Source organism: Siniperca chuatsi, linkage group LG15 (assembly GCF_020085105.1).
Source record: "Siniperca chuatsi isolate FFG_IHB_CAS linkage group LG15, ASM2008510v1, whole genome shotgun sequence".
In the NCBI taxonomy this organism is placed as follows: domain Eukaryota; kingdom Metazoa; phylum Chordata; class Actinopteri; order Centrarchiformes; family Sinipercidae; genus Siniperca; species Siniperca chuatsi.
The window spans coordinates 19184602-19200698 of record NC_058056.1 but is presented as its reverse complement, the minus strand read 5'-3'; the positions used below and the strand labels follow the sequence as shown (position 1 = coordinate 19200698).

Here is a 16097-nt window from a genome sequence, read left to right as displayed (position 1 = left end):
AATGTATTTTAAAAAACAACAACAAATCAATAGAAAATAGGATCTGAACTACTCTGGTAAGGTTATTTGATGTCGAAAGTCTCACTCCCTCTACTCTTTCTCCGCATAGAAACCAAGTAGTTATGCAAGTCATGGTTAGGTCCCAGTGTTAAACAGGTGTGTCCCATGGCAACCACTGTCTGGCTTTAGTCTTGACTCAAACACACAAGTGTACATAGTCTCTGTGACTCCAAATGCCAAGATTTCAGGTAAATGAGATATTAAAAGCATATATTTGCAATATATTTGCATGTCAGTTGTATGTTTGTGTGTAGAATTTCAACCAATTATGTTCATTCCAGCACACAGAAAATGTTTCAATGACACTCCGTTGTGAAATCTTTTAGCATAGCAGTTCTGTGGTTGATCAGATGACAAGACTCAAACTCAAACTGCTGGAGAAGGTAGGTAAGAGGCTAGTCTACAATTTATTCAGGTGGAAAGATATTGCTTGAACTTCATTTACTTTGGCCATTTAGTATTCTCAAGTGAAATAGTTCAGCATTCCTTTTTTCCTGCTTTTCTTGAGAATTTTACAGAAATATTCTTTACTTACATTTCTAGAAACTGGAAAACGAAAAGCATAATATGGACTACAGAGCAGAGTCTGCCCAGTCTGCAAGTAAGATAACAAAGACTTTTTTGTGATGAAGAATTTTGAACTGTAGAAGGTATCAGCTTAACCTGCCCTTAACAGAAACATTTACATTCTCCATTATAGACATTTAGCTGATACTAAGAATGACTTCCCAAGATGGAAAATGAAGAATATACTAAGCTAACATACTGTAAATACACTTAGTGATGAAATGAACCTGGTATTAACTGGATATGAAGTTGAGCACTAAGGAGGAGTCTTGGGAGCTGATGAAAAAGGTGTAAGGAATTTTATTTACTTCAGAACAAGATATTAGAGCAAGTAGAAGAGGCAGACATGGGGAAAAATAAAAAGTTATGGGAGTAGTTTCTGAGAACATGATTTTGTATGTTCAGGGAGTTATGATGGACAGTTGGATCAATTGCACCGTGCACTGAGGCGCAAGCAGGACCTACTCCAAAGACTTAGGGTTTGTACAAAATCTTTATCTTTGTCTTTGTTTATCTTTATCTTATTCCAAGAATACACATTTCTATTTATTAACATATTAATATAATTGCTTACGTACCTGCATTCAGACATTAAGATGAAAACTAGAAACCTAGTGCAAGAGAAAGACAAAAGACATTAACTAATAACTTTGAGCAGTTAACCAGTGTCTTAAGCATTTAGTCTTTTTTCATTGTGAGAAGTGTATAATTGTTTGTGTTTTGTTTATATTTGGTATCTTCTGTATAGGAGCAGCACATGTTAGAGGATCTCCACAGACCTCACACCTGGGGAGGGTCACAAAAACAGTACAAGTCGCATTTCATCACTGCCCCTCAGCCGCCTCCACCCCTCCCACTTCAGCAGCCGGCCCCTGTTCTGCCCTTCCTACCCCCTCCACCGCCTGCCCTGCCTCAGCCTCAGCCTCCACGCATCATCCAACAGACTGTGAGACACTCAGCATTAATCTCAAAAACACGCCCAATTCCCCAGATCTGTTATTCTGTTTCTATGTCTGTTAAGTGTATTTAATCTTCTTTTCCTCTTCCCGATCCCCTTCTTCTCTTCTATTTTTGCCCATCTATTTCTTTTCACATTAGGTATTTATACTGACACTGCTATTCTGGTTGACTTGCAATGAGTTCAAGTATAGTGTAAGAATAGTGCAAATTAAATATGCACAAGAAGCAATTATTCCCCCCTGTCTTTCTTTCTCTCTGAAGCTACCCCAGCAGCCTGCTACCATCATACAACAGCTGCCACAACAGCAGCCTCTGATTACTCAGATCCCCCCACCTCAGCCCTACCCTCCACCACGCTCAGGCAGCATCAAAGAGGGTATGCAACAGCAAGTAGAGATCTATCTTATTTGAGTCTCCCTGTATTCATATGTTTGTACATGTATGTGTATTTTGCATGCTAGACATGGTGGAATTGATGCTGATGCAAAATGCCCAGATGCACCAGATCATAATGCACAATATGATGCTGAAAGCTATGCCTCCTATGGCTCTGTCGCCACCTGGAGGGCCCAGTCAATGCACCCCTCATACTACATATCTTGAGCAGGTACACACACACACACACACACACACACACACACACACACACACACATAAAGACAAAGCAAAAAGTCTCAACTCTGACCCTTTACAAAATTGTCCCAAATCTGTATTTCTAGGACAGTTACCAGGGAAATCCTATTTTTGTAAGGTCAGATGTCAAACCAAGAGGAAGTGCTATCCATCATCATCATCACTATGGTCCTAGCCTTGCAGCACCACAGCTGCCTCCCATCAGCCACCCTACATGGCTACCAGGGGTGTCATCTGTCCCAGCAGAACAAGCAGCGGGACATCTACCCGCCATACACCATGTAACAGCCCCTTTCACACTCCCACCACTTAATGGGTAAGGTTCATTGTGTACTTTATGTGCTAAAATACACACATTGAGAATTATTTTTATTAATTTTTAAAAACAAACACATTTGTGTTTGTGTGTCTTTACAGGACTCAGATTTCACTCTGAGAGTCCCTTGTTGTTCCTGAATTGAAACTGCATGGTACACAGAAAACTTGTTGGAAGCATAGACTGTATGGTTGGAAGTGAAGCCCTGACTGCATGAAACCTAAAAGCAACCAAACACTTCAGAGGAGGAGGAGGAGGGGCTTACATCGCACATGCACTAATGGAATAGCATCTAATGGAGAAGTTGCTTATTCTTGAAAGTTTCCAAAATTTTAAATAATAAATTCCGTTGGAAACATCCGAATAACATAAACATTTACGTGTACTCGCTATTTAAGTTGTAGCATATTAACCTGACCAAAAACATTTACCCCTAAGCTAACGTTAGTTAACTAAGTTAGACTAGTGTTAAAGTTAACCTAACTAAATAAACCATTGGTAATATCAATCAACGTTAGGTCAAAGTTAGCACATGTATATATAACGTGTAAGGTGAAAGTTCCTTCATAACAGCAGCTGGAAATGGGACAAAATTTAAAAAAAGAAAAAGATCGACGCCCGAACAGGGACTTGAACCCTGGACCCTCAGATTAAAAGTCTGATGCTCTACCGACTGAGCTATCCGGGCCCTTGTTGAGGTTGTGTTTCGGGTTGTTATAGAATATATTATAGAATATTTATATCTATTATGTATATTCTTTCCGTCTCCATAACATTAGAGCGTTCTGTATGCAACTAACGCGAGCTAGCTACCAAAAGTAGTAAGATAGTCGTATGCTAACTTAGGCTAACTATACACACGTGACTGGTAACGTAACCGCTATGTTTGAACGCACATGTAAAATATAGCAGGTAAAGCGACTTTGCAATGCAGTAGGAATATTCAGTCAGTCACTGTCCATGTCATTTTGTCGTGTTAGTTGTTTTTTTTTACGCTACACACAAAATCATTGCCTTGTCTTTATTTGATGAATTTACAGCTGTACAAAATGGTATTTTACAAGATCTATAAAACACACAACACAGAACCTCCCAACACAGTCGCGTTTAACGTAACTTAATGTTTAACGTAACGCACTGAATCACTATATCCTTGACCATATTATCAGTCTCGGGTAGAAGTGACAGTGCCTCTTTATCACGATTCAAATGCATTACATAAAATACAACCTTGATTTACTACTGTCATCATGGCACGTCCCTTTGATAAATAAAATAAAAATATATACGAAAACATATACATACAAAAAAGTGACACCCTCTGCATTAACAAATTATTAAAGTGCATACTTCTTTTTTTAAAGAAATGCGGCTTAATGACGGGGGTACAGGGGCAAGTCATGCTGTGATTAAGCTAATGTGGAGGATGTTCATGGAACAATATTCTTACTGTGAGGATGACATACAACTCTTTAGAAGAATGTGTGGATGATGGTCATGCACTTGTGCTTGAGGGATTTTTGTATGGCACAGAATTCAATATTACATGCTTAAAACAGCCTTGTTTGTTTTCTGCGCCTGCGCTCTTTTGCAAGTCTGTTGAAAAATATTGAATGGTTAACAATAAAAAGCTGGGTTAAATCAGATGCTTGCATACAGCATCTCTGGTCACACATTGCAAAATGTTGGCCATATAATTATGTAAATTTGATTAATTCAATATTCTGAATGATTGACATATGACATAACCTGATAACATTTATTTACACAGTGCATGTGTGCGTGCAGAATACCGGGCTATGCTATACAATTCACTTTTAAACAAGCATCTATCTGTGCAAACAGAGCCAGACTCTGCGAAAAGCTTCAGAACATTTTAGAAATTTCACATGATCTTTGTAATGCAATAAGAAAAAATCCCTAAGGAGTGAAATATGTTATTAAAAAATGTAAGGTGAATTTGATACTATTTGCGGCCTTCATATGTTTTGCGAAGAGGCAGAATGCAAGGTGAAATACAGAGCACAGGGTAGGATACATAACCTCCTGCTATTGGTACAAGAATAGATGCACATAATGAAAGTCAGTGTGTTACCAGCGTCTATGTGAACACATTTTGGTGAATGCTGTTATTGTTAGAGAGACACCATACATTCTTCAAATATCACTTCTCTTGGCATCTGATTTGTAAAAGAGGGAAACAATACAGATAGCACAAACTGGATTATTGTGATCACATTTTGGGCAAATTGTTTTGTATTTTTCTACAGTGGACAAAGTGTCAAAGATGCTTCCAGTAGTGCTGACGTGTTCACAAGTTTTGTTTACATCGCAGCAACACATGTACTTTCATTGTGTAATCTTTTGACAATATAAAAGAGCGTAGTGTAATCTGATGATATCAATGGCTATTAGAAATAACTTGATCCTGTAGGTCCTCTTCTGATGCACAAATTCAGATTATATATATACCCTGTCTAGGTATGTAGTAAATCATTTAGTATCTTTGAATGGCTGAGGTGGCATCAATGGTAACTTGTCCAGTTAAGTGTTTGTAGTGATCATAGTACACCACTCTTGCACGTGTCCATCTTCATCCGTGTTAGATCAGATGGTCAATCCTGGACAAAGGTTTGGTCAAGGACGAGGATGTGTGTTTTTTTAATCTATGGAGGGTGGGATGCTGATACATATTCACATGGCTTGGTTATGTAACCTAAAGTGAGAGAAAGAGAACAAAGTTGTCCATTTGAAGTGCACACAGGCAAATTAACATTGCTATTGCAATCACACACAAACAACATTCACCTTGTGTATGTGAGGAGGCATTTCATCCTCTGAGCTCTCCTCTGGTAGTGGTTCATGGTGTCGTGGTGCTGCCTGACCCTCCTGTGCCCACCCTCCCATGGGCACACGGGCCGACCTCACTACTTTTCCCCCTAAACCAAAAGAGTCTGGAAAACAGAAAGACAGCATAGTTGAAAAGTGTCAGCAATTAACACTGATCTGTATAGCACTTGTACAGCTACTGTGCTGTAAACAGTCCTCAGTCATCATTTAAACAAATGGTGAAATACTCCGAAAGCCCTGTAGTTCTTATACTAAGCCAGTGTGAGATAAACTGAGGTAGACTTTAGTAAATATTCAGAGTGAGAAATTTAACTACTCACTCACCCAAGGTTGAGAATGTTTTTCTATTTTATACATACCACATCACCTTACAATACAATATTTCCTGTCCTAAGCTGATCCCATGTCTCTTTCTAAAATGTACTCATTTTCTAGAGGTGTATTTGTACTTGTACTCAACTTGTCTTCATTTGTTAAAATAATGGTGCTGCAAGGAGTGCAGAACAATATTGGAAAAGTAAGGACTTAGTGCAATTATGAAGTGATGAAAGAGAGAGGTGAAAATCACTCTCATGCTGTTAAAAGTCCGACTGGATCATTAAATAAAATTCCATTCAAATCTATTTGGTGTGAAACATGGAGAGCTGATCAAAAAGATAGGTACCTATGGTAGGTCCACTGTAGTGCTGCTGGGTGCTGCTCTGTGATGAAGCCCCCCCATGGCCCAGGGTGGTACTGCAGGTGGCTGAAGCTGAAGTGGGAATAGCACTGGGACTGGGGACTGTGGTGGGGAAAGTGTGTGAGCGTGGGAAATGTCTGGAGTGAAGGTGGGGTTCGCTCCTCGCTTCATCGGGGACGCTGTCACTGCTTTCGTCACTCTCCTGCCTGTGCCATGTGTGACGGGATAGCTCGCCACGGGACTGCTGCTTGTGTAGCTACAAGGAAAAAAATAAATAGGAGGAAGAATGGATAGGACCCAGGATGGAGAAAATCTGTGAGATATTCAGGATGACAAGACAAATGTGGGCACACACTGTGTTCATTCAGTTTATGACTTCTACAGAAGTCCTCAACTCTCTTCCCGCACATGCTCACACACAATTACCTCATGCATGTAAAGTGCATGGATGCTCATCTCAGTGGAGGCATACTCTGACAGGACCAAACTGGTGAGTTGACCCTCCCATGCACTGCTGCCTGAGCTCACAGTTCGGGCATCAGTCCTACAGAAAGAGAAAGCAAAAATGTGGAGAAAATGAGGACATGAAAAGGAGCTGATATGGATAAGAAGATGAGAAAAAGAACGGAAAATACTGAATATAAATTAGGGTTTAAGCTAGGTTATCCATGACAAAGCTCTGGCAAATGTGGTATGCTAGATTTTGCACTTTGAACTGTGAGTTTTCATCCAGCAGCTAAGTAAAATTTAGTGTTGGACAGAAAGATGTAGCCTGAAAAGGAATTGAGTTGAGGCATAATTCAGAAGGAGAATTTTCCTACCCAGAGCCTGCCATTGCTTTGCTCATGGCTGAAGTGTGGCCAGCTGCCCTGTGCGCTGCACTCAAACTGCCTCTCAGGTGAAGACTGCTGCTGATTGGGGAAAGGGAGCGTAAGGCAGATGCCCCATCACTTATGCCAGCTGCTGCATGATTGGTCAAAGAGCCATCCCCGCCGAAATGAATGGAGGCCAGCGTAGAGGGACCTCCCAAGAGGTTTGCAATGAGGCTCCTTGGCTACGAGAGAGAAAGAGCGATAGACAAGAGAGTAAATCTGTTTTTACCTCTTAAGATGTATTAAGTTTAACCTATGACCACTGTGATACTTGAGCATGAATGTTAGTTTATCACTGTACCTCAGACTCAGACAGTGAGAGTGGATGAGTGTCTGAAGGAGCCCCTGTGGCCTCTCTGTGAACTCGTTCTTTCAGCTGGCTGATGAAGTGTGTGGTCTCCTGAGGTGGCTGCCACTGGGGGTTAGTGATGGCAAAATGCATCAGAGATAACTCCGTCTTCCCATCCTCTGCCTGTTGGTAGATAGATGCCTCTGTCTTCCCCTCGGACATCCACTACAGAGGGAGAAGAGAGGGTCAACCCACAGACTCTCTCATTCACTCATATTTCACTTTTGAATGAATGAGTCTAATGCATGTCACACAGTCTATAGACAAGTATTTAGGTATTTTCAAGTGTGTCTTCATCTGTGTATGTCTGTGTGGCTGCACTTAATGTGGCAGTCCCTCACCGCAGGGTGTCCATGCTGCCTGATGTCCATCTGGGCAAAGGAGCAAGTGTCTCCTACCCCGACCACCTCCACAGTAAAATTCCTGAAGAAATCAATGATCTCCAGAGACTTCCTCCTCAGACAGAAGATCAGGATGATGGGAGTCACCACTGGACTTATCAACTCCTCTAGAATAAACACCTGGAAGAAAAACAGAGGGGAAAGGTATAACACTGTGCACTTGGGTAGCAGAGTAGGGTTCAGCAAGCACATCAAAGGTATACTGAACCTCTGATTCATAAACTGAAACATGGTATTTAAAATGGCACATTCATTTTGATTGCAGTCTTGAGGAACACTTGTGACTTTATGATTAAAGATTCCGAATGCCTCCAGCTGGGAAAATCTGGGAGCTTCTCAGCATCACACTAAGACCCCTACTGCTTCAGTGGATCTGCTTAATAGCTAACAGCAGAAACCTGTAATTTTACTAGTCTCTCTGAGACATGAATGCAAATAACGGAATGAGGGTAAAGCTCTGCATTAGAGAAAAGAAGCTGTGTGTTGGACAAATAACTATAGGTGTAAGTAACAACATTAATGATGGCTTGAATGCGTATAACTGTCCCAGAAAGCCATGTCCATGAGGCAGTTTGCATAGTAGCACTAGCAGGGCCCTGAAATTGGCATATATAAATGCGATCATTAATGTTAATTAATTACACCTAAGATTTTCGGGTTACGACATGTTAAAATGTCTACAATGGAAAAGGCCTATATAGCACAGTTCTGACAAGTTAATTCCCTTGTAATTATCATGAGTCTTGATATTAATTCCCAGTTCAGTAGTCATACTCACTGCTTTGTACTGGAAGAGCTGGGAGAACTGGTCACGGGTCTCATATCTATGTGCATTGCCCTGCCAGTGGTCAGGCATGTAGTGGATATGAGCCAGGATAACCCGCAACAGCTGCTCAGGACAAAACACCATGTGCTTATCTGGAATAAATGATCTGAAGAGAGAGAGAGTGAGAGAGTAAAGGAAGTTACTCTTACAGCTTAAGATGATCAAAATCAAAGACTAAGATTTAACTACTTTGTGGAAATGTACTCGATAACTATAAGTATGGAGTTTACAAGACTGAAACATTCTTATTAAGTAATATTACAAACAATTTCTCAAAAAAGAAAAATCACAATTAGTTCAAAATCTACCTGTGATATTTCTGATGGATTCTTGAGTGTCTTGGATGGTTGAAGGTACGAGACAGAATTTTATGGACAGAACGGAATTTTCCCCTCACAGTTCAATTCATGGGAATGTTCCCAAATATTAAATTATTTCCATTGAGAGATATTAACAGACTTCAAATAGTCGAGAGCTACTTAAGGAAGGAAACCCTCTTATGCTCATCAGTTGCACAGCAATATAAGCTGCCGAAGAGCATTAAAGGGATTACAACTCTGGAAAGCTTTAATAAAGAAATGGCTCCCTAACGTTCCACGTAGTTGAAGATTTGTGTCTTATATTCATGTTTTGTATTTGTATCTGATATTTGCCATTTCATATCAGTTTTATAGTGACAAAGCTATTATTTAATGGCCGATTAATAATGATCTAGTGCATCTAGTGTAAAGTATTTTAGCTATTTTAGTTGTTTATACAATTGCAATGATAAGCTGCTGCAGGCTGTGTAAATAAAACCATTAAATCAAGTTATGCACATGTGTATTTAGATAGATGAGAACAGCACACAGATTAACTGGGTGACACTTATCCCTACCTGCAGACTGTGATACACACTCCAAGCAGAGTGATTGACGAGAGAACATGTTCCACTGCAAGAACGTCCTCATCATAGATAGTCAGGGCGATGAGGACAGCCAGAAGAGACCCGGCAAAAAACGCTACATTTTTGGCAACCACCGTCAGCAGTGGTGAGAGGAAACAGTTCATATACTTGGATGCAGCCTGAATGAAATAGAAACAGAGGAAGAGGAAGAGATAAAAGGAGGAAACAGACTTATTATTATTATTATTATTAATTATTATTATTAATTCTACAGGCAATGGATGAGAGGCACCAGTATAAGCATTAAGAGCATGATATTAATACAAAACCATGTTAATGTTAAGTGATGTTTTGCACTGCCATGTACAGACATGTTTCTGGAATTAATTTAAAGAAAAATAACGTCAGTGTTATAAAATGTTGCAGAGTTAAGAACTAGGTTTCAAAGGAGAAGCCACTTATGAGCATCAACTGTTTGCAGGAGATAAGCTGACCTTGTAACCTTTGCTGAGGCGTGACATGAGCTCGTGGTCCAACTCATTGAAGTGACGCAGGTAACATCGACCATACAGCGACCAGCATCTCGCTCCCAGAGAACCAGGCTCTCGCTTGATCACCTAGTCACACACACAACAAACTATTGTCTAGCGCACTAAATGAAAAAATAAATTGTTTGTATAAAGAGCTGCAATGACTGATTCATCGATTAGTTGTCAGCTATTAAATTAATTGTCAACTATTTTGATAATCAATTAATTGATTTGAGTAAATTTTTTTTAAGAAAAGAAAAGTCAAAATTCTCTGATTTCAGCTTCTTAAATGTGAATATTTTCTCATTTCTTTAGTCCTCTATGACAGTAAAGTGAATATCTTTGGGTTGTGGACAAAACAAGACATTTGAGGATGTCATCTTGGGCTTTGGGAAACACTGATCGCCATTTTTCACCATTTTCTGCCATTTTCTGACCATTTTCTAAACAACTAATTGATTAATCTGTCGATTATTTTCTCAATTAATCAACAATAAAAATTATCATTAGTTCCAGCCCTATTTGTATATGCATGCGAACCACTTACCTCTGTGTAACTAAAGAAGGCATAGAGAATCTGCCACACCAGAATGACTGGACACAGCAGCAGATTGGCAATCCCAATCCACAGAATACGGGATGCTAGCCTGTCTGCCAGCTCAGCCCTGTTACCTCCTCTCTTGTACTCTGGTTTCAGGCTCCACTCATTTTCAAAAAGAGAGCCTACAGAGTAACCAAGAAAAAAGAAGACTCCTTTGTAATTCTAAACCTTAACAAATTGGCAAACATATGAGTGCATGCATTCAAATAGTTAATTTCACCTGAATATGACACCATAGAAATGCAGACACATAATGTGCATATATAATGAATCACATCAAACATGAACACACCTGGCCCCCAAAAGAAGATGAGCTCAAAGTTGTATTTGAGACCCCGGGTGTAGAACACACTCTCCCCAAGTGCAGGAAGTCGAAATCGCACAGGAAGGAGTGATTTATTCACCATGGCAACCTAGCAAAGTACAGGAAGAAAGCTGTGGTTTGAGGTCACACCGTTTCATTATGTTTGCAAGTAGTAGTCAGAAATAAATATTTCAGCAACCAAACTGTTATTAACATTTCATCACAAATGTACACACCATGTAGTTTTTAAAGCGGAGGATGCGGTGGTAAATGTCAAGCTCTGTCAGTTCTTTTTTATGGATGCAGATCTGGTGTTCCTTCTGGATCTCCACTATCCTGGCCTGAACCTCCTGCCATGTTGCATAGGGGAGTTCTGACTGAAAGGAAATAGCACAGTGCAGATTAGTGGGTACAATGATTCTATTTGTTCGCCCTGCGACGAGTTGGCCACTGTCCAGGGTGTGCCCTGCCTAAGGCCCGAAGTCACTGGGATAGGCTCCAGTCACCCGCGACCCCCTAACGGGGACCAAGCGGTAGAAAATGGATGGATGGATGGATGGATGATTCTATTTGATCTAATAAATCTGCAAACAAAACAAATCTTCAATACCCCTCTAAAAAAGAATTTCCTGACATAATTTTGTGTGACTCACCATGGTCATCTTGAGTGCGTTGATGTAGAAGGATCGGATCTCCCAGTAGCAGCAGACATTGTAGATGAATTTGACCAGGCGATGTAGCCAAAACACCCCAGAGATCATCAGCACGAATATCACAAATGCATTGTCTCGGATACTGTGGGAGAAAATATTCACTTTCAATTCAAAGATGTATGTATCTCACAAACACCCTTCTGAACAATCATCACACCTATCCTCAGCCACACACTCGTAATAAAATTACAATTGTAGATTCTTTGCATCATTAACTAAATACGGTGTCACACTCACCGGGCACTGCAGACATCCACTGGGAGGAAGGCATCAGGCAAGGTGACTTTAGATGAATCAGTGTGATTTACAAACTTGTTGGCAAAGAGTATGTCATAGTCCACACAGTTAGCTAGGAACACTGTGAAGCCAACCACAAACAGCAACTGACTGCATTGAGAAAGAAAGGAAGAGGAGGAGGCAGGGGAGAAAGGAAAAGACAGTAAGAAAACATACTTATGGGGCACACTAAGCTCTATGCCATAAATTAACCTCTTACAGAGAGACACGAGATTCCCTTAAAAACATAATTTCTGGTGGATAGGATACATACACCAGCTCAAAGATCTCTCCCAGCAGCATACAGGTGAATCCATTCTTCTGGTGCAGATTATAGACGTAATGGACGTTAAGGGATATTGTAAATGTATTTGAGGTTAGCAATCTTATTTGTGTTAAACATTAAGGCTGCAAAATCAATGAAGTGCAATTCAGTTGTCGGTGACACAACACATTAGGAATACATGCCAATACCATGTAAAAGGATATTCTCTGGAAAAACAGGTCCAGGTTTTCTATGTGGTGCCATTGGGCTGCAAAAGATTAATTACAAATTAGTAATAGTGTTGTTGTTAGGCATCACTATCAGTGTAAAAGAGGAGGATGTTTTTCTGTGTGATAAGTTCATGATTTGTTTGTGATTGTGTATGCATGTCATTTACATTTGGCTCCTTCAGGCACATGCATCAGCAGGTTCTCCTCTCCAGGGGGAGAGTCGCTGTAGGACGCCTCCAGGCGCTGGTACTCTGTGTCAAAATGCGCCATAGTGACAGCAGCTTCAGTCTCACCAACTAGCCGAGCACACAGCTACAGACTGGAGCACAGAGAACGGCAGGAAGAGATGAGGGGAAGGTAAGAGGGTTGAAGATATACAGATGAGTGGTAAACATGATGAGGAGGAGAAGGGAAAAAGAAAGTGATATAAGAAGAAAATGAGAAAGATTTACACATCATATGTTGGTTAATGATCAACCCATTTTGACACTTACACACCCTACATTATGGAAAACATGTAGTATGGGCTACAGCCTCCATTGAGGCCTTACCATCAACATTAGCCTTGATTTTGGAGGCCAAAACACTTAATAATAATAAAAGTGTAACTCATTATTGATTTATTCATTATTCAGTAATAATCATTGCCTGAACCTCCTGAGGGAAAGTCAGGATGAGCAACAGAGCAGCAACCCCGGAGTTGGATTCTTGCTGACAAAGGGGTTCAAATCTAGATTCCCTGGTTAAAGGCCAGTCGAAAATGCAACCCTGGACTACTGAACTGTCTTCAGAGAGAGCAGACAGAAAAGGAGCCCCAAAAGCATGATAAATGTGTGTTTGTGACTGATGGTCGTTTATATATTCAATAATAATGTTCACAGATTGTCACATTTTCTGTTGTACAAATAAAATGAGTATCTAGTGTGTAAATAAAACTTGTGGTATAGCCCCTTTATCTGCCCTTGTCAGTTAGACTGAAACTAACTAATTAAGAAACTAAAACCAACCAAACTGACAAAGGTTTCTGTCTCAAAATATATCTACTTAGTTATAGTTATGACAAAAATCTTAAAGCCTCTAGGTAGATAATAATGTCACCAGGAGATCCCAAAGAAACTCCACAGATTAACATTGCATTGAATGAAGACCATGATTACATGGTGTGGAGTACAAACAACATATACAGTACAAAAAAACAAAACAATGGCACAGCGCAGAAAATTACTTAAAAAGAAGCGAAATATTTCTCAATAAGCCTTCTTATTTACTGTACATAAAAGTGTTGGCTTACCCAACAGTGATAACAACATGTTGTTTATACTGTATGTGGGAAGAGATACTTCAGGGCCTTGAAAAACAAATGGTAAAATTAAACTAATGATCTATTTACTGGGAACACTCAGCTACAGAAATATGCTTACCTCCATTGCAGTACAGTACGTCCTATCCAGCTCTGGTGTTTACTCAACATGTCCAACTGAAAAAAGGAAGAGACATTTCCCTTAAAGATGTCCTATTCAGTCTAAGCTAAGACCACAACAGACTTTCTGCCATATTTCTATTCGGAGGAAACATACAGTACAGCACAGGGCTAAGTCCACAGAAAATGACAGAAATAGCTGACTGTTGATGAGTAGCTAGCTAGCTGTTTGAAACTGGTAGTTAATTAGCAGCGAGACAACAACGTACGAAGCCAACACAGGAGGACTAGTTCAGGTGTTGTTGTTGTCGGGGCTTGACAGCACAGGCCTGTCTGCCTCCCTCACAAAAAATGTCACCTCTCAAATCCCGCCGCATGGAGTCCTTACCGTTGGGTACTTCTGCCTCCGCTGTGCCGTTTCAAAACAGTGAATCTACAGGGATTTTATCTGATAACCGTCTTGTTTTCGTATTCTTGTAATTCCCTCGACGCCAGTTTCATTTTCGAAACAGCTAGCAGTGTGGCGTCTGTCACAGCTGAGTGACAGGAACGTTATCCAATCAGGAAAAGAGTTCCCTAACGGTAAGAACAGCAGCCAATCAGGTGCAGCCAGAGGCGGGCTCTAAGAATGGGTTTGGTAGCTATGGGAAGTCAACGACACCCTCACATTCATGCACGCCCTGCATGAGCCTCCATGACGGCCTTCTCATTCACTCTGGTTAAATGAGTGTTTTACCATTGACTGTATAAAATATAATAGGTGTTTACTACCACCGCCTGGTCGTTTTTAGTAGCACTACAATACTGTCAGAGGTACTGTCATACTGCAAGTGTACTCTTGGTGATGCTGCTGCATGGTAGATTCTACATGTAGGCCTACATCAAAACTAATAATAATAATACTAATAATAATATATGTGATAATTCCTGTTATTACACAGCTTTTAATGAGATTTTTTTCATCAATTATTTGTTGTTTTATATCTTAAAATATAATGAAACATGAGTCATTAGAATACTGCTTTCGATCAGCTGTACTACATGATCATAGCAATTAGGTATGTGTCATCCCTAATATACACTGCGCCCCATAGCTTGCTCAAAAGAGAAACAACATAAATCAATATGTGCAGACAGACATGTACAGTAAAAGAAATCAAAATAAGGGTAATGCTTTATTCTATTTTTACAAAGAAGTTTCCTGGAGAGAACAATGTAAATTGGTACTAATTACAGGGGAAAGAGAGAGAGTTGTCAATTGCTACACTTCCAATTAATTAATGTCAATTTATTTCTAGTGTAAGAGAGTGTTTTAGTGGGTCCACATAGGTTCAGCTGAACATGCAAACGTGAATTTTGTCTACAGGCAAGCATGCAATTCAACTTATATGGACAATAAAGTTTCCAATAATAAATGTATAATGCATTAATAGTTACTTGGGCTTAATTGGAGCAATTTGTTCAGGGAAATCCCCATTTTCCCTATAATTAGTGCTATATTGGATGGTTCTTTCAACGAAACTTTCCAGGAAAATTACAGACCTGTGAAAAAAAGTGTTACCAAAACAGGTTAAAAAAATAATCATATCTTATCACCCCCACTTGTCCCTTGGTCTATACCTCACTATTCCTAACCCAGAAGGATGCCAAACAAGTGATTCCACATATGATCTGATCCTCATCCTCTCAGAATTTGGAGATTTTAGCACAATATATTATTGCTGTAGAGCAGTGAAAAGATAATAAATATAAAAATGAAAGCAACTATTCTTGCTCAGATAATGTGTGAGGCGCTTTCCATTTGCACGCTTAATTTTACATTTAGAAAATACTGTGATTGTTTTTACAGTCAAATAGTGATATTCTTACTTTAAACCTGATTCTGATTTGATATTCATTCTGATTCAGATTAAGATTTTGATGTGAAGACAAATATATGTTTTATGAAGCTAATAATACAAAATCAAAAATCAGCTCCTTAAGCTTTTCTTTGTATGTGCATCATGTTTCGATGAGTCTAGAGGAGGTTCAGGAGCTGACCCCACAATACCATGATGAAGCTCTGCAAAGCCAAGTACACCTTCTGTCGCTCTCTGCTGTGATGAATATTTATATATCATTGTTAAACCTCTGGCGTGACAGCTGGACTTTGGTTTACTGTGTTACTGCATTAGTTACACTGTGTTACACCAATCACTGTGTGTGTGTGTGTGTGTGTGTGTGTGTGTGTGTGTGTGTGTGTGGTGTGTATGTGTACCTTTGTGTATTGAACTTACTGATGACGATTTCATTAACCAATCTCCCCAGACAAAAGTGAATTAATAAGTGAGTCTCTGTTTTCACACACAGACACTTGGGT

The 16097-nt window shown here is 39.8% G+C and overlaps 2 protein-coding genes and 1 non-coding gene across 5 annotated transcripts; 1 reads left to right on the top strand and 2 right to left on the bottom strand.

The window, feature by feature from the left end:
- The first annotated feature begins 43 nt into the window (after positions 1–43).
- zgc:112416 (uncharacterized protein LOC550509 homolog) lies at positions 44–4500 on the top strand. Of its 2 annotated transcripts, none has more exons than XM_044167264.1 (9): positions 44–248; positions 387–443; positions 604–661; positions 1033–1106; positions 1376–1573; positions 1849–1963; positions 2049–2194; positions 2307–2536; positions 2638–4500. In XM_044167264.1, the coding sequence occupies exons 1-9, from the start codon at positions 234–236 to the stop codon at positions 2654–2656; spliced, it is 912 nt and encodes a 303-aa protein (XP_044023199.1). In that variant the 5' UTR covers positions 44–233; the 3' UTR covers positions 2657–4500. The 2 variants fall into 2 exon arrangements, with proteins under 2 accessions (XP_044023199.1, XP_044023200.1); XM_044167265.1 differs by having other exon boundaries at positions 47–248; positions 387–447.
- trnak-uuu lies at positions 3152–3224 on the bottom strand. The gene has a single exon. It is a non-coding gene; the product is annotated as a tRNA-Lys (tRNA).
- atg9a (ATG9 autophagy related 9 homolog A (S. cerevisiae)) lies at positions 3544–14288 on the bottom strand. Of its 2 annotated transcripts, none has more exons than XM_044167262.1 (20): positions 14127–14288; positions 13740–13795; positions 12486–12637; positions 12313–12356; positions 12098–12162; positions 11785–11934; positions 11488–11629; positions 11071–11211; positions 10823–10943; positions 10477–10652; positions 9894–10016; positions 9391–9578; positions 8466–8619; positions 7628–7807; positions 7239–7451; positions 6887–7119; positions 6492–6609; positions 6051–6321; positions 5345–5490; positions 3544–5252 (listed from the first exon to the last, which is right to left on the bottom strand). In XM_044167262.1, exons 3-20 carry the CDS (start codon positions 12586–12588, stop codon positions 5244–5246), a joined length of 2577 nt encoding a protein of 858 aa, XP_044023197.1. In that variant the 5' UTR covers positions 12589–12637; positions 13740–13795; positions 14127–14288; the 3' UTR covers positions 3544–5243. The 2 variants fall into 2 exon arrangements, with proteins under 2 accessions (XP_044023197.1, XP_044023198.1); XM_044167263.1 differs by lacking the exon at positions 14127–14288 and adding an exon at positions 14008–14026.
- Positions 14289–16097: the final 1809 nt, after the last annotated feature.